Genomic DNA, 21,593 nt, shown 5'->3' on the forward strand with positions numbered 1-21,593 from the left:
TCTCTTATTCTTACTGTCTTCCATTGTTGGGTGAATCTGTTAAATAGTAGAGCAATACCTCATGGAGTTATCATGAGGATTAATGAGGTAATGTATACCTTGGAATCATTGTATGTAAGTATTTACTTTCTTCCTCGTCCTTACAAGAAACTTCCTTATTGCTCTTTGCTTTCTACTTTTTAAATTAAAAAAAAAATTACTATTTTAATTTCATTGGTAGTCCTATTAATCATTACAACTTTCTATTGTTGATTCAGTTTTGGTAAATTATATTTTATTAAAGTAAAACAAAAAACATGTCATGATGTTCAGAGATTTCTTTAAATATCTTTTAAAATCTCTTTTCTGTTATGTTACCTTTTGCCTTTTGTGTTCATAGCCTTTTATTTTGGCTTAATTTTGAAATCATTCTTGCCAAAGCATTTTGTCAGTTTTGTAGATTTTTTTTCAATTTTTATTGAGAAATAATTGGTATACATCACTGTAGAAGTTTAAGGAGTACAGAATTAAGGTTTGATTTCCATACATTGTGAAATGAATGACTACCACAGTAGGTTCAGCTAACATCCATCTTCATATATAGATACAATAAAAAGAAAAGAAAAAAAAGGAAAAAAAATTCTACTTGTAATGACCACTCAGGATTTATTCTGTGAACTTTCTATATTCATACAGCAATGTTATTTCTAGTCATCATGTTATATATTACATCCTTAGTACTTAGTTATTTTATAACTGGAAGTTTGTACCTTTTGACCACTTTCCTCCAATTCCCTTTCCCTTTCTTCATTTCTTCCTCCCTCTACCCTCTGTGTCTGGTAACCACAAACCTAATCTCTTTTTCTACAAGTTTGTGTGTTTGTGTGTCTATGTGTTTTCTACATATTAATGAAATCATATAGCATTTGTCTTTCTCAGATTTATTTCACTTATTAGCATAATGCTTTCCTTCAAGGTCCATCCATGGTGTTGCAAATGGCAAGATTTCATATTCTGTTGTATACCTGTACCATGTCTTTTCCATCCATTCATCTACTGATGGATAGATTGTTTCCATATCTCAGCTATTATACATAGTGCTGCTATGAATGTAGTGTGCAGATATCTTTTCAAGATAGTGTTTTGTTTTCTTTGGATATATTCCCAGAAGTGGAATTTCAGGATCATATGGTACTATTTTTAATTTTTTGAGGAGCATCCATACTGTTTTCCATAGTGATTGTATCAAATTTACAATCTCACCAAAAGTGAACAAGGGCTTCCTTTTCTCCCTATCCACACTAGCATTTGTTATCTCTTATCTTTTTGATGATAGCCATTCTAACAGGTGTGAGATGGTATCTCATTGTGGTTTTGATACTCATTTGCCTAATGACTAATGATGTTGACCATCTTTTCATGTACCTGTGACCCTTTCATATATCTTCTTTGGAGAAATGTCTATTCATGTCCTTAGTCCATTTGTAATTGGATTATTTATCTTTTTGTTATGAAGTTCTCTGAGTTCTTTATATATTTTGGGTATTTACTCCTTATCAGATTTATGATTTGCAAATATTATCTCCTATTCAGTAGGTTGTTTTTTAATTTTGTTGATGGTTTTTTTTCTACTGTGCAGAAGCCTTTTAATTTGATGTTGGCCCATTTGTTTAATTTTGCTTTTGCTTTTATTTGCCTTTGTTTTTGGCCCCAAATCTGAAAATCATTGTCAAGATTAGTGTCAAGGAGCTTTCTGTGTTTCCTTCTAGAGTCTTACGGTTTCAGATTTTACATTCACGTCTTTGATCTATTTTGTTGAGTTGATTTTTATGTATGGTATGTGTAAATGGGAGTCCAGCTTTATTATTTCACATGTGGCTGATCAATTTTTTCAACTCCACTCATTGACCAAACTGTTCTTAACTATTGAATATTTTTGGCTCCTTTGTCATAAATTAATTGACTAAATATGTTTGGGTTTATTTTTGGACTCTATTCTGTTCCATTGATCTGTGTTTATTCCAGTATCATTCTATTTTGATTGCTGTTGATTTGTAATGTATTTTGAAATTAGTAAGTGTGATGCTTCCAGGTCTGTTCTTCTTGCTCCGGACTGCTTTGGCTACTCACTGTGAGTGATTACGTAGATTTTCTGATTGTTCTACTTCTATGAAAAATGCCATTGAATTTTGATAAGGATTGCATTGAATCTTAGGTTGCTTTGGATAGTATGGTCATCTTAACAATATGAATTTTTCCATTTCATGAGCACAGAAAGAATGTCTTGAAATTTATTTGTGCCTTTTTCAGTTTCTTTCATCAGTGTCTACGGTTTTCATTGTAGAGATCTTTCAACACTTTGTTACATTTTTTGCAAGGTATTTTATTCTTTTGATGTAAACATAAATGGGATTATCTTCTTATTTTCTCTTTCTGATATTTTGTCACCAGTATGTAGAAACACAGCTTATTTTGTATATGGATTTTGTAGTCTCCATGTTGACTGAATTCATTTATTCTAACAGCTTATTGGTGGCATCTTGAAGGTTTATATATATATATCATGTCATCTGCAAATAGTGACAGTTTTACTTCTTCCTTTCCAATTCAAATGTCTTTTATTTCTTTTTCTTACCTAATTGCTCTGCCTAGGATTTCCAATACTTTGTTGAATAGTAGTGGTGACAGTCAGTATCCTTGTCTTCTTCCTGATGTTAGAGGAAAGGCTTTCATCTTATTACCATTGAGTATGATATTAGCTGTGGGCTGGGTCATATATGGCCTTTATTATGTTGAGATATGTTTCCTCTATACCCAATTTGTTGACAGTTTTTATGATCTTTTCTCTTTCAATACTCAAATTTACTTCTTTTAAGTACATAAGGCCCTTGAATTACTACTTTAGTTGTACCTTATGTTTGATAAATTATTTTATATTTTAGTTGTTTTAAATTAAGTTTCCATTATAATTTTTTTGACCAACGAATATTTGAAGTATAATTTTTAATTTTCAAACATTTTCAGGGCTTTTGTTATAGTTGAGATTAGTGAGTATGGTTCACATAATAATAGTTTCTTGAAATCTGCTGAAAAATGGTCTAGAATTGGTCAGTATTCCAATGATTGGGGCCTATGCTCATTAGATTATGCTTGTTAATGGTTGTTCTGGAAGTATGTATCCTTTCTTATTTTTCTCTGCTTCATCTCTTTCATTGAGATGATGAATTCTTTCACTGTTGTATTTGATTTGTCAGTTTTTTCTTGTCGTACTTAAAATTTTTGCTTTCTAGTTTTTAAGCTGAGTTAAAACATGCGTCTAAGGGAGGCAAACCATAAGAGACTCTTAAATACAGAGAACAAACTGAGGGTTGCTGGCGGGGTGTTAGGTAGGGGGATTGGCTAAATGGGTGATGGGCTTTAAGGAGGGCACCTGTTAGGATGAGCACTGGGTGTTATATGTAAGTGATGAGTCACTAAATTCTACTCCTGAAATCATTATTACACTATATGTTAACTGACTTGGATTTAAATAAAGTTAAATTTTTTTAAAAAAAATTACCAAAACTAAAAAAAAAAAAGATGCATCTAAGTTTTGAATTCTTAGGTTTTCCTGAAATAATGAATTTTTTTATCACTATGTAGTAGCCATAAATACGTAGTAATTTTTTATTCCTTAAAATCCACTTTGTCTGATATAGAGTCCCACCAATTTTTTAGGTATTTTTTTAGTGTATTTTTATCTTTTTTTAAACCATATTTCATCTTAACTGACATGCCTTCCATTGTAAATGCGTCCCAGTTCAGAGATATTACTAAGTGAGAAAATGGTTTGACAGCAAGTCAAATGTCATCAGTTGTATGCTGTATCCTGATTTCAGTATGGTAATATATGAAAAAGCGTACAGCAGGAAGGTATGAAATGGAGCACTTCTAGCCTTTCTATATCCTTATTTTTAAGTGTATCTTTTTAAAGTACTATTTAACTAGAAATTTTTTAAAAATTTCCATTGTAGTTGACATGCAGTGTTATATTAGTTTCAGATGGACAGTATAGTGACTTAGAAGCTCCGTATATTGCTCCGTGCTGATCAAGATACACTTAACTGGAATTTTTAAAATCTAGTCCAAAGGGTTTGTCTTTCAACTGAGGTGATTAGGACATTTACTAATATATTTAGATTGGTATCTACTGTTTTACTCTTTGTTTTGATTCTGTTTTTTTGAATTTCTTTTTCTACCTTCTCTCTCTTCTTTCTCCCTCTTTTTGTATTGATTTTTTTCCTCTCCCCCCCATTTTATTTCTCTACTAGTTTACAAGTTACATACTACTCTTCTTTTATTGCTACTTCATTAATTTTAATATGCATATTTAAAAGTTAAAGTCTAAAGTTAATACTTTACTATCTCTCCATATAAATGAGGACTTTGTATTGTTTTAACTCCACTCATTTTGTTTTTAACATATGCTACTACCATCCAGAATCTTAGGTCTCTCATTGATGTTTTTAAAATTCCACAAAGCAGGAATCATTGTTAGTGTTTCATTGCTCTCAATATTTGTTCAGGTTTACCCATAAACTTAAAAATTTCTTTGATCACTGTTTCTTCTTAGATCATTGTCTTTTTCTTGGAGTATGATCATTAGAAGTTCTTTTAGGAAAATTTATTCGTGTAACTCTGAGGTTTTAGTTTTCTGAATATGTGCTTATACTGCCCTCTTTCTGCGAAGATAATTTTGCTGGATATGCTATCCTGGAATAGCAGTTATTTTTTTCTTAGCATTTTGAAAATCTTTAATTATTTCTTCATAGCTTCTACTAATTCCCTCTTCAATTCTCTCTGCTTGTTTGCTCATCCATTTAATTTTTTAATGTCAAATATAATTTTTTACAAGTTCTATTTGTCTATTTTTCAAAGCTGGAGCTTTATTATCAGCCACTGCTTTATTTTCTCTGGTCCACCAAAAGCCTTGGCTATGTTAGGCAAATTTCCTCTGGTGTGTGTTTAATTATTAGTTTGTTTGCTAGATCACTGACTGAGAGCATCTTCTTGGTAGTTAGGGCCTTTCTTTATGTGGAGGCCTCTGACTCATATTGACAACATACTTGGACCCCAGACTTAGAAGACCAACATATGCAAACACGGATCACACAGAATGGAATGTATATCTTTCTTTGATACTTACACTGTTTTCCACCATTATCTATGTTACCCCATGAAATCATGATTGCTGGCCTGGATTTCTTTTGAGTCATATTTTCTGGGTGTCCTTTCCATCTCTTTAAGGTTAGTTGTTCTGTATTCATATGTATCTTGTAGACAACTTATTGTTGGTTCTTATTTGTCTTAATAAAATTAAACATTTGGCTTTTGTTATTGAATTTAACCCATTTAAGATTTTTATAACTTATTTTGTATGAGGGATTATTCTGCCATCTTATTTTTTGTTTTGAATTTACTGCATTTTCTTAGTTTGCCCCTCAATTTGATAGATCACAGGTTGTTTTAATACTTTGAAGATTATGCAGAATATTTTTATGCTGTTTCTCTTATGTTACTATCATTGCTTATATTTTGAAATGTACTTTTATCTGTTCCTCTTTGAATATAACATCTCCTCATTCTTCTTTCTAAACCAGACATCCGTTTTAGCACACTTGTTCATTTAGTTTCTTCTTTTTTTTCCCCACCTTATTCTGTCCTCTTCTACCATAAAGATGTCATTAGAAATCTTAGGTGTGGGTTGTAAATGATGTTTTCTCTGCTCTACTTCTGTTTCTCCTACTTCATCCAATGGAAGATGCCTAGGAATACCTAGTTTTTCTGAACCTTTTATTATTTTTGCCAACACTGAGCTCACCTTGAATACTGCCCTGTTATACTCCCCCCGATGTTAGGCTGGTAGTGCTGTTTGTCTGCCCTACAGTGGATATTGGATAGGCAGTGAACTACCTATGACAGTGGAGAAAAAATAGCTAGAAAGTTCTTCGCAACACATTTGGGGTTTGTGGTTCTCTTCTCTGGAAATCTTTTCTCTCTCAGAATGTTCTCACAGTTTTTATGTTAATTCCTTAGGTCTATAAACCTCAACTGAATTTCCGTAGCATCTCAAGGCTTAACTCTGTGAGAGGGAGTCAGCAGCCTATGCTAGCTGTCTTTTTTTTTTTTTCAGGAACTAAAGTCTTTATAATATCATTTTTATAACTGTATATGGAGTGCTAAATATTTGCAGTTTGCTCACCAGTAGCTTACAAAATATGGAAATATTTCTTAACAGAGTGGAATATATTAACTTTATTTAAAAAATTTTAACCTTCCCAGTTCTGATAGTATCAGCAGTGACGAGGAAGAACTGAGGACTTTGGGAAGCAGTGGTAGTGAAAGCAGCACTCCAGAGAATGTCGGGCCTCCTTTCATCATGGATGAGAATAGTTGGTTCAACAAGTGTAAGAGAGTTAAACAAAAGTATCAGCTAACCTTGGAACAGAAGGTATTTATCAGTTGCCAAAAGTCATTTAATTTGATTCTCATTATTGCATTTGGACTGTCACTGCCAAAAGATTGACCCGCTGCTACTTCCTTTCTGTTCTTGAATTGTCCTCTTAATTAAAAATCAGGCATAGTTTTAAAAGAGGCTTTTGTTTGTTCAACTTCTAATTTTATGTTGTAATATAAAAATAAGCCATTTAGGGGCTCCTGGGTGGCTCAGTTGGTTGAGCGTCCTATTCTTGATCTCAGCTCAGGTCTTGATCTGAGGGTCATGAGTTCAAATCCCACATTGGGCTCCACATTGGGTTCCACACTGAACTCCATGCACGACGTGAAGCCTACTTAAAAAAAAAGAAAGTAATTTATTGTTTTGTGTGCAGTTTCATTTATATGTTTGAGATTTTAACATTTAGTAGAATAAAGATAAAACAAATACTAAGCAAAGGAATTCTATATTAATATCATTCGACATAGACCTTAAGGCAAAAGCACTCTTAAATAGACTAAAGAAATACATTGCCTTTGAAAAAAAGTAACAGTTCACCAGAAATGTATAACATGGTGGAGATGGGTAAAATGGATGAAAGGGTCAAAAGGTACAAACTTCCATTCTACTTATTGCAGCAAACATATCTTATTGAACTTCAGAGAAGGGCTTTAAATGATGGAGAACATATGTTAAATTTTCATATTTAATTAAAAGGATTATTTTTTTATGATTTCATCAATAATGTTTTGAGATTGTTTCATTACAATATGGAAAGAATAGCATTTAAGCTACTCAATATTTACTTTCAAGATATATATTAGATTTTTGCAGTTGCTTTATCTCAATGATACTGTATTTTCAGGGTTATCTTGAAGAACTCTTACGACTTAGAGAGAACCAGCTGTCTGAATCTGTCTCCCAGAATAAAATACTGCTTCAAAGGATTGAAGATTCTGATCTGGCCCATAAACTGGAAAAGGAACAATTAGAATATATAATTGTGGAGCTTCAAGATCAGCTGTAAGTGAGCTCCTTTTGGAAAAATATTGGCAGTGTATAAACATAAGAAAATGTCATGTTTTGACATAGGATTCAAATTCCAAGAAGTCTGATTGCTTGCTATTAAGTTCTTTTCCACTTACTCTTTTTTAAAAGTTTACTTTTCTTATTTTAAAAGTAATCCGTGCTCATTATAGATAGATTACAAAATATAGAAAGAAAATAAAAATTACTTTCAGTTGTGTTACCCAGAGTCAACTGCTATAACTTGGTGTGTATTCTTTCAAATGCATAAACATAATTTTTTAAAAGTGTTTATTTAGTTAGTTATTGGTTGACTGATGATTGGTTAAAAAAGATGGTATATAAGACCAGTACCACTCAGAGTATAGTGACAGTGCAGTGTTTGTTACCTGGCTGTCCCAGAATATCACTAAGCACAGTTTAGGAGAGCCTTTTCCATAGCAGTACTTTTTTTTTTTTTTTTTTTGATGAAGAAAGCTGTGTATTGATCTACATTCTGGTACCAGCTCCTTAAATTATCACTATTCAAAGCACTTGTACTGATCATACCATTTTGTCAAACTTGATTTTATTAATTATTTGTTTATGGTGAAAATCTTGTCACATTAATATTTAATCTTAAAAGATGATTTAAAAGTTTTTTTTTTTTGAAATAATTTCAAAATTTCAGAGAAGTTGCAAGGAGAGCACAAAGAATTCCCATAGGGCATTTCTTAGATTTACCAATTTTCAACACTTGCCACATTTGCTCATAATTCTGTCCCTCTTGCATACCTCATAACTTTTCCCCGTAATACTTCAGTTGTATCTTTCCTAGGAACAGAAATATTCTCATATATAAGCATAGTTCATCTATCAACTTAAATTTAATTCAGTACAGTACTTTCATCTTACCCATAACTCATTTCAATTTCATTAGTTATCCAAATAATGGCTCTTATTGCAGCTTTCCTTTTTCTGGTACAGGATCCAGTCCAGAATCATGTTTTTCATTTGGTTGTTTGCTTCTTTAGTCACTTTTAACCTAGAAGAATTTCTCAGTCTTTGTCTTGCATGAGATTATTTCTGAAGAATACAAGCTAGTAATTTTATAGAATGTCCCACAGTTTGAGTTTATTTGCTTTTTCTCATGATCAGAATGAGCTCATCAATTTGTGGATGCAGTATTACATACATAGAATGTCTCTCAGTGCTGTGGATATCATATCCCAGAGGTCCATGGAGTCTGTTGGCCTTTTTTTAGTGATACTAGTTTTAATCATTTGGTTAAGATGTTTTTCTCTCTGTATAGTAATTATGGTTCCTTTTAATTAAAGGATGTTACATATTTTGCACAGAGATCCTTTGAGAGCTAGTCAAAGTGAAAGATGATTTTTAAGTAAAAATTTTTTATTAATAAACATAAAACTTTAATGCTTTCTAGGAATTTGTATCTTGATGAAAAGAATTATGTTCACATATTATTTATTTTTTTCCTAATATTTTAAAGAGAGTTTGTCGTTTGGAGTATTACTCATTGAGGGGCAGATTAATACCTTCCATAAGTCCTCACTTCTATAAGTGGGGAGAAAAATATCAAGAGCCAAACAATATGGATTTCTAGTTATTTCTCTACCATTAAAAGATTAAAAAGATAATTTAATTTTTCATTTGCAGGTGATGTTGGTAGTCTGTCTTAATGGTGTTAACTTAAAAAATAATTGTGAAATCAGTTTTTATTTTATCAAAGAAATATTTTCATTTGAAGAATTAAAATGTATCATTTATTGTACTTTGGATAAGTTAAAGGAAAAGATTCTTATGATTTGCCTCCCTCTCTGTTTGAAACTATTTTTTCCCCTTCCCTCCCCCCATGATCTTTTCTTAAATTTCTCAAATTCCACGTAAGAGTGAAAACCATAAGAGACTCTTAAATACAGAGAACAACCTGAGGGTTGTAAGGGGGGAGAGGGGATAATGGGTGACGGGTATTGAGAAGGGCACTTGTTGGGATGAGCACTGCGTGTTGTATGTAAGCGATGAATCATGGGAATCTACTCCCAAAGCCAAGAGCACTTTGTATATACTGTATGTTAGCTGTATGTCATACAGTGTATGACAGTGTATTATATTTAAAAAAACAAAACAGTAAACAACAATCAAAAAAGGAAAAGACTCAAACTTTTTAGTTTTAAAAAGGAATCTAAAACACAGTTTTATGTATGATAAGAGTGTCATTGATACTTAAAATTGTTTTTAACGCCTTTAAGGAGATTTAAACTAAATATTATCAGAGCAACAAATAAATAATGAAGGCCAACAGTCAGAATTAGGCTGTTTTCCTGACTTTAGGGTTAAAGATTTACTTTCACATAACATGGCTACAATCTTAGCCAGGTGTAAATTGCTGTCTTAAAAGATTCCTTTGTGCAAAAACCATTTACAAGGATACTGAATAGAAGAGTAAGATACATTCCTTTGAGAGTCTTCACAATTCACTACATCAACTGAATCATCTCTCAGGTACTGAATACTCTGGGCATTTTTGTGGTTGTAGAGAGAGTGGACTTTTTTTCCTTCTTTTCTTGCTGAGATTTTTGTCAACAGTTAGGAGGGCCTGCAGTGAAAGCTGGGCATTTAAATTCTCTTTGTTAATCCTGAGAAGATAATAGTGGCCCTGAGAAGATTAAAATTTGTGATGTGTAAAGGAAAAGGTCAGGAGAGGGGTTTAAATGGATTATGTAGAATGTAATATTTGCTTTCACGTTATGTTAATTATCTTTTCCTGGTTGATTTAAATCCTTTGTCACTTACCTTATTCTTTTTATATATTTCTCAATGCGTTGAGAAATATGTGTTTGGTGTGTTTTTGAATAACTGTTAAAATATGGTTTAATTTGTCTCAAAAAATGTGAACAGTCTACAGTTTTGGCAATAGAATTTAAGAGTGACGTAGTAGAGGAGCATTCTAAAGCTTTCCTGCATATGTGGACTGTGTTCAGATACTACTGGCTTTATATTTGCCCGTTACGAGCTCAGTCTTAATGTCCTGTATCCTCTGTCTCCTTATCTATAAACTGGAATTGATATTTACCTTGTGGATTGCTATGAGTATTAAATGCTGTTGTATATAATATAGTTAGAACAAACAAAACATTCAATGATTATTCCTCTGTTTTGATCTCTAGAAACTTTAAAATCTCCTTTAATAAATACACCTGGATAAATGGTAAATTTAAAATATTTTACTTTATCATGCCCAGATGCTACACATCAAACAATGAGTTTGGACTTAGATTGTGTTATCCCCAAGTTTCAAAAAATTTGCTTTTCAGATCTAGTTTTTAAATGGCATTTGGATTAATATTTATAACCATAATATAGGTTTGTGTATATTGTGAGGAAGACATTCATGGCCCCTGAAGATTTTACTGGTATCAACTTTAACTGCAAGTCTTTTCTTCATTGATCTCTGATATATTACTAATTTGGATTATTTTGGATTATTAGGCTTTGACAAAGATATATTTGAGTGATTACATTTATGGTGGTAGAGTTTAAAAGTATTAAATAATTTTAAATCTCCAAATAATGATTGGAAATAATCCTATCATTTCATTGAGAATACAGCATCATTCTAGGTTTTTATTCTGATAGTTTTATTGAAATCTGTGGTACACATTTATTTAAATGACTTTTAACTCCATTTTACTTATATATTAAACTTCACTAAATAAATACAGTCTTAATGTATCAGTTATATTTTGAATCATATTTGGAAAGTTTCTCATAATATTATGAAATATATTGGTTTTGGCCTTATAAAAAAACTTACTGTCATTTATGCTGATTTGTGGAAAACTTTTCATTTTTGTATTTAGTTTTTTTCAGTAAGCACTTATTTAAGTGTATACTTCTGTACTTGAGAGTAATAGAATACAGAGAAGAATAAGACAGTTTCTCTGTACAAGGACATCATAAGCTAATCAAGTGGACAGATTGACATCATTGGTCACATTGTTAATTGAAGAGTATCCTACATGGGAGGAAAGCTTTGTCCTCAACCACAGGTTTAGATATTCAGATCGATGATCTCTTGTACAAATAACTCTTTGTAAAACACTCATTGCAAGCCACAGGAGTAGGCAGCCTCAGAACAGTGTACATTATTAGTTCTTAGAGGATATATTAATTCTTACAGGATATTGTTGACTTTCAGAAGAAAATGTTGATGCCCTACTTAGTTACCAGTGAAATGAAGATTTTGTTCTTTGTTTTGCTTTCTCTCTTATTTTGAGAATATGATGAACTTGTTATATATAATCACTTCTGTAATGTGAATTAACTCATATAGGATTCACAAACTAGGATGTGATGTCCCTATAGCAAAGAAATCACCTTGAGTCATAGTTGATTTTTCCTGAGGTTACTGTTTCTCAACAAGAAACATGAATGGAATGCAAAAATACCAATATGGGCACATACTGCAATGCACCAATAGATGGCACTCTCTCACTGTAGTACTCTTTCATCATGCATTCCTTTGGTTCAGTTGAACTTTATCTTGAAGATGCTCTTTTTGTCCTTACCCAGGTTTGTGCATTCTATCGTTGCCTTCTTGGCAAGCCTTAACCTCAGCAGCCTCAAGCCTTCTTTCCACCCTTTTCTATCAAATGGCTTTTACTTTGTTGTTAAAGTTGTTGTAAAATGATTATTATGTTTCTTTACTTAATGGGAATTTAACCAATATTTTAAATCTGGTTTGGAATTTTGTTAGAAATGTCACTGTTTTTTTAAGTGTGTTATAGTTAGAAAGTTGAATAGGTTTTGAATTGTTAGCTCCTACCTCTGTTTTACCCGTAAGGCTGGTTATTTCCAGTGTGATATTTCAGAACACTTCGTTTTATTTTGTTTCTGTGTTATAGCAGAAACGCCCATATTCAGTGTGCTTCTATAGCTTGTAATTATTTTAGTTTTGATGATCATGTTGTCCCATCTTTGTCTAGTGGAAACCTCTTTATATTCATGTTTTGTGGCCTTCACTTTCTTTGATCTTTAGGGCTCTCTGCACAGCCGTTCTAACCATTAGCATAAAATTCTGCATTCCTGAAACCATGATATATTAAATCTTTCATTTTCATGATTACGGCCTAAGATTTTCTCCATGTGCCATGTCACAAATGGAAGTGGAGGGTATCCTAAGAATTACAGCGTATCTGACAATAAGTGATAAGTGGAAAATAAAACAAAGGTTTACTGCAGTACCATTAAGATTTTTGTTAGACTCAATCTCAGAACTTAACTCATAGCCATGGGCTTCAAATGTATTCCCTTATTAAAATTAAAAGTTCCTTCAATATCAGGAGCACTTGGGTGGCTCAGTCAGTTGAGTGTCCAACTTTGGCTCAGGTCATGATTTCATGGTTCGTGAATTTGAGCCCTACGTCGAGCTGGCTGCTGTCAGCACTGAGCCCGCTTCAAATCCTTTGTCCCCCTTTCTTTCTGCTCCTCTCCTGCTAACTAAGCTCTCTCTGTCGCTCAAAAAACAAACATAAAAAAAAATTTTAATTGCTTCATTTCACTCATCTTTGGGGTTTCTCAGAAGTACTTGGAATTGCAGATATTAAATCCTACGTGCCAAGGGTCATATGCCTTCTATGTCCAGCTGCCAAAGTAACCCTCATCATGGGCATCAGCATAGCCTCTGAGGTAAATGAGAAAGAAGCAGAGTAACGGAGAGAAGATAACCCTCAATTTTGGAGACACAAGCTAAAGGATCATGTGAACAAAATAATAGCTTTGAATGACTAATTACTGCTATCAAAATAGAGTATAGAATTCTAGATCTTTTATAAGAACTTGTAAGTAACAGCAGACTTGAGCCTAATCTCTGAAAGGAAGGAAAAAGACCAAACTGAAAATCTTCTCTTTTTGTCTCTTTTGTTTAAAGTCATAAATGTTACATCCAGGGCTCAAAAGAATGTGGGATCTCATTTTTAAAGCCAGGATAATCTCTATTTACAAGGAATCTTAAGGATTTGAGAATAGAAGTGGAGGGAATCATTGGGAACACCAACACTTTAGGAAGAAGGTACCTCCCCCGACAAAGACCAAGAAGGAACAGCCAGATAGTTATGTGTGGAGTTGTTATTATTTCACAGGAGAAAAAAAATATATTCACTTAGGGAACATTAACAAATACCACTGCCTGGATCCCACCATTGTAGAATCTCATCTCATCGATCTGAGATGAGATTAGGGTATCAGAATTTCTTAAATGCTTCCTTAGTTACTTCAATATATAGTCAGGGTAGAGAACCACTAGACTAGAAGTTTGTTGTGGTGTTTAGCAAAGCACAGTGGTATTTATTATGCTCTGAACAGCAATTTAATTGCTTCCCTAAACATTAAAGCTACCTAGATATTTTGTTATTTTAAGCAAGAAAGATACAGTGGTAATTAATTTCTAATAGTTTTAAAGTAGAATATATTCTGTATTTGCTATTCCCCGGAAGATTAAATTCTTTTTCAAGATGCCTTTTTTGAAAAACTCTGTGTTGTCCTTTGGATTAAAAAAAGTGAACCATAGCTTATTTTGATAATGATCAAATTTACTTGTTTTTATAGTTCAATATTTGTTTATCCTGCTGACATTTATTGAGCCCCTCTTGTATCCTAGGTGCGTGGCTTGGTGCTAAGAATACAGAAATAAATTTGTTCTAGTTCCTGTCCTCATAGCTCTTACAGAGGCCACAGACCTAGAAACAATAAGAGCAGTAAAATGTCACAAGTGCTATGATAGAGGTGTGTATGGTATACAGTGGGAAACAAAGGAGAACGAACTGGGAAGGATTGAAGGTGGAGTGCTTACACTAATTCCTTAAAGTGGCTTTGACGTTTGATAGATGACGGTGGGAAGAGACAGACCTCCCAGGCAGAGAAAACAACAAAAGCAAAAAGAGATTAAAGCATCCAGCAAATATAGGAAACTGTATGCTAGCTTCTTACTCAAACATAGAAGGCAAGTGTGTATGTAAATGTGGCCAGGTGAGAAATGAGTTTATATTCCATGTTAAGGAGTTGTGTGGAGTTACCAGTATCACATCAGATCAGATTTCCATTTTAGAATGACAAACCTTTGAAATAATATTTTCTGATACATAAGCACTTACTGAGTACCTATGTTGTTCTAGGAACTATGCTAGGTACTGAAAATTTAAATGTGAATACGATAATTATGAGGATATCAGAATTGACTAAATGATATCTAAATGATGTGAGGAGTGTATAGGAATGTGTATATATATGTACAGTAATAAAAATATGTGCACTTTACAGAAGTAGCACAGGAATAGTGGTCCAGAGAAAGCATCACTAAGATATTGATGTTTGAATAGGGCTTTTCAGGAGTTAAAGTGACCAGGTAAAGGAAGGAAAGGAAGGTTTTTCTAGATAAAGGGAAGAGTACATATGGAAACATGGGTACAAAACATGAGGAAGATCAGCATAATAAAATATTAACCAAGGTATTATTAGAAACAAATAGTTTTTCTGGAAACATTGAAATATCTTTTATTGGGACTATATATTTTTATCTGAGATGAGTCTCTATTAAAAATAAAGATGCCAAACAAACAAAGAAAAAAAAAGAAATAAACTGAAAAAGAGACTCTTAACTATAGAGGTTTACCAGAGGGGAAGTCGGTGGGGAGGTGGGTGAAATAGGTGAAGGGGACTAAGATTGCATTTACTGTGATGTACACTGAATAATGTATAGAATTGTTGAATCACTATAGTATACACCTGAAACTAATGTAACAGTGTGTTATAACAGTATGTTAACTCTATTGAAATTAAATGAAAATAGGGGCACCTAGGTGGCTCAGTTGGTTAAGTGACCAACTTCAGCTCAGATCATGAACTCTTGGTTCATAGGTTTGAGCTCCACGTCGGGCTCTGTGCTGACAGCTCAGAGCCTGGAGCCTGCTTTGGATTCTGTGTCTCCCTTTCTCCCTCTGCCCCTTCCCCACTCATGCATGCACACACTCTCTCAAAAATAAACAAACATTAAAAAATATTTTAGGGGCACCTGGGTGGCTCAGTCAGTTGAGGGTCCGACTTCAGCTCAGGTCATGATCTCACAGCTCGTGGTTTGAACCCCGCATTGGGCTCTGTGCTGACAAAGCCTGGACCCTACTTCAGATTCTGTATCTCCATCTCTCTCTGCCCCTGCTCCCCACCCCTGCTCACTCTCTGTCTGTCTCTCTCAAAAATAAATAAAAATTTTAAAAAATTACAAAATATTTTTTAAATTAAAAATAATTTAAAAATTTTAATTAATTAAAATGCCTGTAAAATAGTTCACATTATCAGAGGAGAGGGGTAAATATACCCTTCTTGTTTTTAGTTTTTTTAAATTCCATTATAATTAATGCACAGTATTACATTAGTTTCAGGCATACAACATAGTGATTCACCAATTCCATACATTATTCACTGCCCATCACTATGAGTATATTCCTAATCCCCTTCACCTGTTTCACCCATTTCTCCACCTCTCCTTTAGCAAATGACAGTTGGTGCTCTATATTTAAGAGCCTGCTTTTTGTCACTTTTTTCCTTGTTTGTTTTTTGTTTCTTAAATTCCACTCGTGAGAAATCATATGGTATTTGTCTTTCTCTGACTGATTTATTTCACTTGGCATTCTATCTTCTAGATCCATCAGTGTTGTTGCAAATGGCAACATTTCATTCCTTTTTATGGCTGAATAGTATTCCAGTGTGTGTGTGTGTGTGTGTGTGTGTGTGTGTGTGTGTGTGTACATACACATCGTATCTTCTTTATCCATTTATCTATCCATGGATGGTTCAGTTGCTTCCATAATTTGGCTATTGTAAATAATTCTGCAATAAATATGGGAGTGCATATCCTCTTTTCGTATTCTTTGGATAAATACCCAGGAGTGGAATTACTGGATTATATTGTAATACTATTTTGATTTTTTGAGAGACCTCTATACTGTCTTCCAGAGTGGTTGCATCAGTTTGCATTCCCACCAACAGTGCCTGAGGGTTCCTTCTTCTCCACATCCTTAGCAACACCTGTTGTTTCTTGTGTTTTTGATTTTAGCCATCTTGACAGATGTGAGGTGACATATTGTGGTTTTGATTTGCATTTCTCTTATGATTAGTAATGTTGAGTATCTTTTCATGTGCATATTGGCCATCTACATGTCTTCTTTGGAGAAATGTCTGTTCATGTCTTTTCATTTTTAATTTGATGATGATGATGTTTTGGTGTTGAATTTGATAAGTTCTCTGTATATTTTGGATACTAACTCCTTAATCAGAGATGTCATTTGCAAATAACTTCTCCCAATCAGAGGGTTATCTATTTGTTGTGTTGATTGTTTCCTTTGCTGGTAAAAAGATTTTTATTTTGATGTAGTCCGAGTAATTTTTGCTTTTGTATCCCTTGCCTCAGGAGACATATCTAGAAAAATGTTGCTATGGCCGATGTCAAGAAAATTACTGCCTGTCTTCTCTTCTAGAATTGTTATGGTTTCAGGTCTCACCTTTAGATCTTTAATCCATTTGGAGTTTATTTTTGTGTATGGCATGAGAAAGTGGTCCAGTTTCATTGTTGTGCTTTAGCTGTCCTGTTTTCCCAACATCATTTGTTGAAGAGACTTTCCCCCTTGCATATTCTTGCCTTCTTTGATGTAGATTACTTGACCGTATAATCATGGATTTATTTCTGGACTCTGTTCTATTGATCTATATGCCTGTTTTTGTGTCAAGACCATACTGTTTTGATTATTTCAGCTTTGTAGTGTAACTTGAAATCTGGGACTGGGATATCTCTAGTTTTGTCCTGCTTTTTCAAGATTGTTTTGGTTATTCTGGGCCTTTTGCGGTTCCATACACATTTTAGGATTGTTTGTTTTAGTTTTATAAAACATACTGTTGCTGTTTTGATACGGATTGCATTAGATCTGTAGATTGCTTTGGGTAGTATGGACATTTTAACAATATTTGTTCTCCCAATCCATGAGTGTGGAATATTTTTCCACTTTTTTGTGTCATCTTCAGTTTCTTTCATTGGTGTTTGTTTTTGGAGTACAGGTCTTTCACTTCCTTGGTTAACTTTATTCCTAGGTACTTTATTATTTTTGGTGCAAATGTAAATGAAACTGTTTTCTTAATTTCTCTTTGTTCTACTTCATTATCAATATATGGCAATGGAAGGGATTTCTGTATATTGGTTTTGTATCCTGATACCTTACTGAATTGGTTTATCAGTTCCAGCAGTTTTTTGGTGGAGTCTTCACTATACTATACTATACTATACTATACTATACTATACTATACTATACTATACTATACTTAGATATTTTACTATATGCTTAGTATTTGGATATACTATGCTATACATAGTATCATGTCATCTGTAAATAGTAAAAATTTTCTTTTCCCTTACCAATTTAGATGCCTTTTATTTCCTTTTTGTTGTCTGATTGCTGTGGCTAGGACTTCCAATACTATGTGGAGTAAAAGTGGTGAGAGTGGGCATCCTCGTCTTGTTGTTAATGTTAGGGGGAAAGCTATTTTTTTTTTCCAATGAGTATGATGTTAGCTGTTGGCTTTTCATAGATGGCCTTTATTATGTTGAGGTATGTTCCCTCTAATCCTACTTTGTTGAGGGTTTTTATCATGAATGAATGTTGTACTTTGTCAAATGTTTTTTCTGCATCTATTGAAATGATCATATAGTTTTTATCCTTTCTCCTGTTGATGTCATGTATCGTTGATTAATGTGCAAATATTGGACTACTCTTGCAACCCAGGAACAAATCCCACTTGATCTTGGTGAATGATTTTTTTAAAAAAATATATTGTTGAATTTGGTTTGCTAATATTTTATTGGGGATTTTGCTTGTATGTTCATCAGAGATGTTATACTGCAGTTCTCTTTTTTAGTAGTGTCTTTATCTGGTTTTGCTATCAGGGTATTGCTAGCCTCATAGAATGAATTTGGAAGCTTGCTTTCCTCTTCTATTTTTTGGAATAGTTTGAGAAGAATAAATATTAACCCTTTTTTAAATGTTTGATGAAAATGTTTGAAGCCATCCATTCTTGAGCTTTTGTTTGTTGAGAGGTTTTTGATCATTAATTCAGTTGCATTACTGGTAGTTGATTTGTTCAGATTTTCAATTTTCTGATACAGTTTTGGGAGGTTATGTTTCTAGGAAGTTACCCATTTCTTCTAGGTTGTCCCAATTTATTGATGTATAATTTTTTATAATATTTTCTTATAATTGCTTGTATTTCCATGGTGTTGGTTGTCAATTCTCCTCTTTCATTTCTGATTTTTTTATTTGAGTCTTCTCTTTATCGCTCGCTCTCTCTGTCTCTCTTGATAAGTATGGCTAAAGGTTTATAAATTGTGTTGATATTTTCAAACAACAAGTTCCTGATTTTATTGATTTGTTCTACTGTTGTCTTTTTAAAAAAATTTCTGCTATAATCTTTATTATTTCCTTTCTTCTACTTGTTTGTTCTTCTTTTACTAGCTCCTTTAGGTATAAGGTTAGGTTGTTCATTTCAGCTGTTTCTTGCTTCTTGATGTAGCCCTGTGTTGCTGTAAACTTCCCTCTTAGAACAGCTTTATCTGTATCCCAGTGATATCGGACTATTGTGTTTTCATTTGTCTACATGTATTTTTTGATGGCCTTTTTGATTTCTTATTTAGTAGCATGTTATTTAACTTCCATGTATTTGACTTCTTTCCTGATTTTTTCTTGTGGTTGATTCTAGTGTCATAACAGTGTGGTTGAAAAAGATGCATGGTATAACTTCATTCTTTTTGAATTTTTTGAGCCTTGTTTTGTTGCCTAACATGTGATCTATTCTGGAAAATGTTCCACGTGCACTGGAAAAGAATGTATGTTCTGTTTTAGGATGGAATATTCTGAATATACCTGTTAGATATCATTCACAGCCACTGTTTCATTTTTCATTTTTCATTTTCTGTTTGGATGATCTATTCATTGATGTAAGTGGAGTGTTAAAATCCCATACTATTATTGTATTACTATTGATTACTCTTTTTACATTTGTTATTGGTTGCTTTATATATATGGGTGCTTTCATGTTGTGTATGTAAGTATTTACAATTGCTACATCTTTTCATTGCATTTTTCCTTTTATGATTATGTAGTGTCCTTTTTTGTCTTATTCCAGTGTTTGTTTTAAAGTCCAGTTTTTAACTTTTTTTAGTGTAACCTCTGCATCCAACATGGGGCTTGAAGTCACAACTTCAAGATCACGAATTGCATGCCCTACAGACTGAGCCATCCAAAACCCTTAAAGTCCATTTTGTCCAATATAAGTATTGCTACCTCAACTTTCTTTTATCTTCAATTTGCATGATGTTTTTCTGTCCCTTTACTTTTATTTTTTTTTTATTTTTTTTTTTTAACGTTTATTTTATTTTTGGGACAGAGAGAGACAGAGCATGAATGGGGGAGGGGCAGAGAGAGAGGGAGACACAGAATCGGAAACAGGCTCCAGGCTCTGAGCCATCAGCCCAGAGCCTGACGCGGGGCTCGAACTCCCGGACCGCGAGATCGTGACCTGGCTGAAGTCGGACGCTTAACCGACTGCGCCACCCAGGCGCCCCTCTGTCCCTTTACTTTTAATCTACATGTGTCTTTAGTTGTGAAGTGAGTATCTTGTAGGCAACCTATGGATGGGTCTTGTTTCTTTACCCATTCTATCACCGTATGTCTTTTGACTGGAGCATTTACTCCAGTTACATTCAAAGTAATTATTGATAGGTATGTACTTAATGCCATTTCATTGCTTGTTTATGATTATTTTTGTAGTTCTCTATTCCTTTCTTCTCTTGCTCTCTTCTTTCATGGTTTGATGGCTTTCTTTAGTGATATACTTTGGATTCCCTTCTCTCTATTTTTTTTTTAAGACCTATTACTAGTTTATGATTCTGATTAGCATTAGGTATATATATAAAATCTTATGCATCTAGCAGTCTATATTAAGTTGATGTTTGCTTCAGTCTGAACCCATTGTAAAAGCACTACATTTTTATTCCCCTCCCTCCCTCACAATTTTACAAATAGGGTGTCATACTTTACATTCTTGTATTTTGTGAATAACCCTTACCGATTTTTATAGATATATTTAATTTTACTACTTGTGTGTTTTCTACTTTTCTTACTCCTACTTATGGTCTTTCCACTCCAAGAATCCCCTTTAACATTACTTGTAAGGTTAGTTTAGTGGTGAGAATTCCTTTAACTTTTGTTTGTCTGGGAAACTTTTTGTCTCTTCTTCTATTTTGAATGATAACCTTGCTTGACAGCATATTCTCAGCTGCACATTTTTCCCTTTCAGCGCTTTGAATATATCATGCCACTACATTCTGGTCTGCAGAGTTTCTGCTGAAAAATCCGCTGATATTTTTCTGGGGTTTCCCTTGTTTGTAACTATTTTCTCTTGCTGCTTCTAAGATTTTCTTTTTATCACTACCTTTTGCCATTTTAATTATTACGCGTCTTGGTGTAGACTTCCGTGGGTTGATTTTGTTGGAGGATCTCTGTCTCCTGAATCTGAATTTTTGTGTTCTTCCCCACATTTGGGAAGTTTCCAGCTATTATTTCTTCAAATACATTTCCTACCCCTTTTACTCTCTATTCTTCTGGGATCCCTGTAATGCAGATGTTATTATACTTGATGGTGTCACTTAATTCCCTTATTCTATTCTCTTTTATTTGCTTTTTTTCTCTATCCTGTTCTCCTTGATTGCTTTCCATTACACTGTCCTCCAGGTCACTGATCCATCCTTCTGCTTCCTCTAGTTTACTCTTTATTCCCTCTACTGTTTTATCTCTTTTTTTTTCAATATATATAATTTATTGTCAAAATGGTTTCCATACAACACCCAGTGCTCATCCCAAAAGGTGCCCTCCTCAATACCCATCACCCACCCTCCCCTCCCTCCCACCCCCCATCAACCCTCAGTTTGTTCTCAGTTTTTTTTTTTTTTTTTTTTTTTTTAAATTTTTTTTTTCAACGTTTTTATTTATTATTGGGACAGAGAGAGACAGAGCAT

At 33.5% G+C, this 21,593-nt stretch overlaps 1 protein-coding gene across 4 annotated transcripts in view; it reads left to right on the forward strand.

The window, feature by feature from the left end:
- RUNDC3B (RUN domain containing 3B) overlaps positions 1-21,593 on the forward strand; it is a 154,796-nt gene that overhangs the window by 93,688 nt on the left and 39,515 nt on the right. For all 4 annotated transcript variants that reach the window (XM_030307893.1, XM_030307895.1, XM_030307894.1 and 1 more), the window contains 2 exons: positions 6,301-6,469; positions 7,320-7,477. In XM_030307893.1, coding sequence (XP_030163753.1) covers positions 6,301-6,469; positions 7,320-7,477 — 327 coding nt within the window. The remainder of the gene's footprint in view (positions 1-6,300; positions 6,470-7,319; positions 7,478-21,593) is intronic.

Source organism: Lynx canadensis, chromosome A2 (assembly GCF_007474595.2).
Source record: "Lynx canadensis isolate LIC74 chromosome A2, mLynCan4.pri.v2, whole genome shotgun sequence".
NCBI lineage: Eukaryota > Metazoa > Chordata > Mammalia > Carnivora > Felidae > Lynx > Lynx canadensis.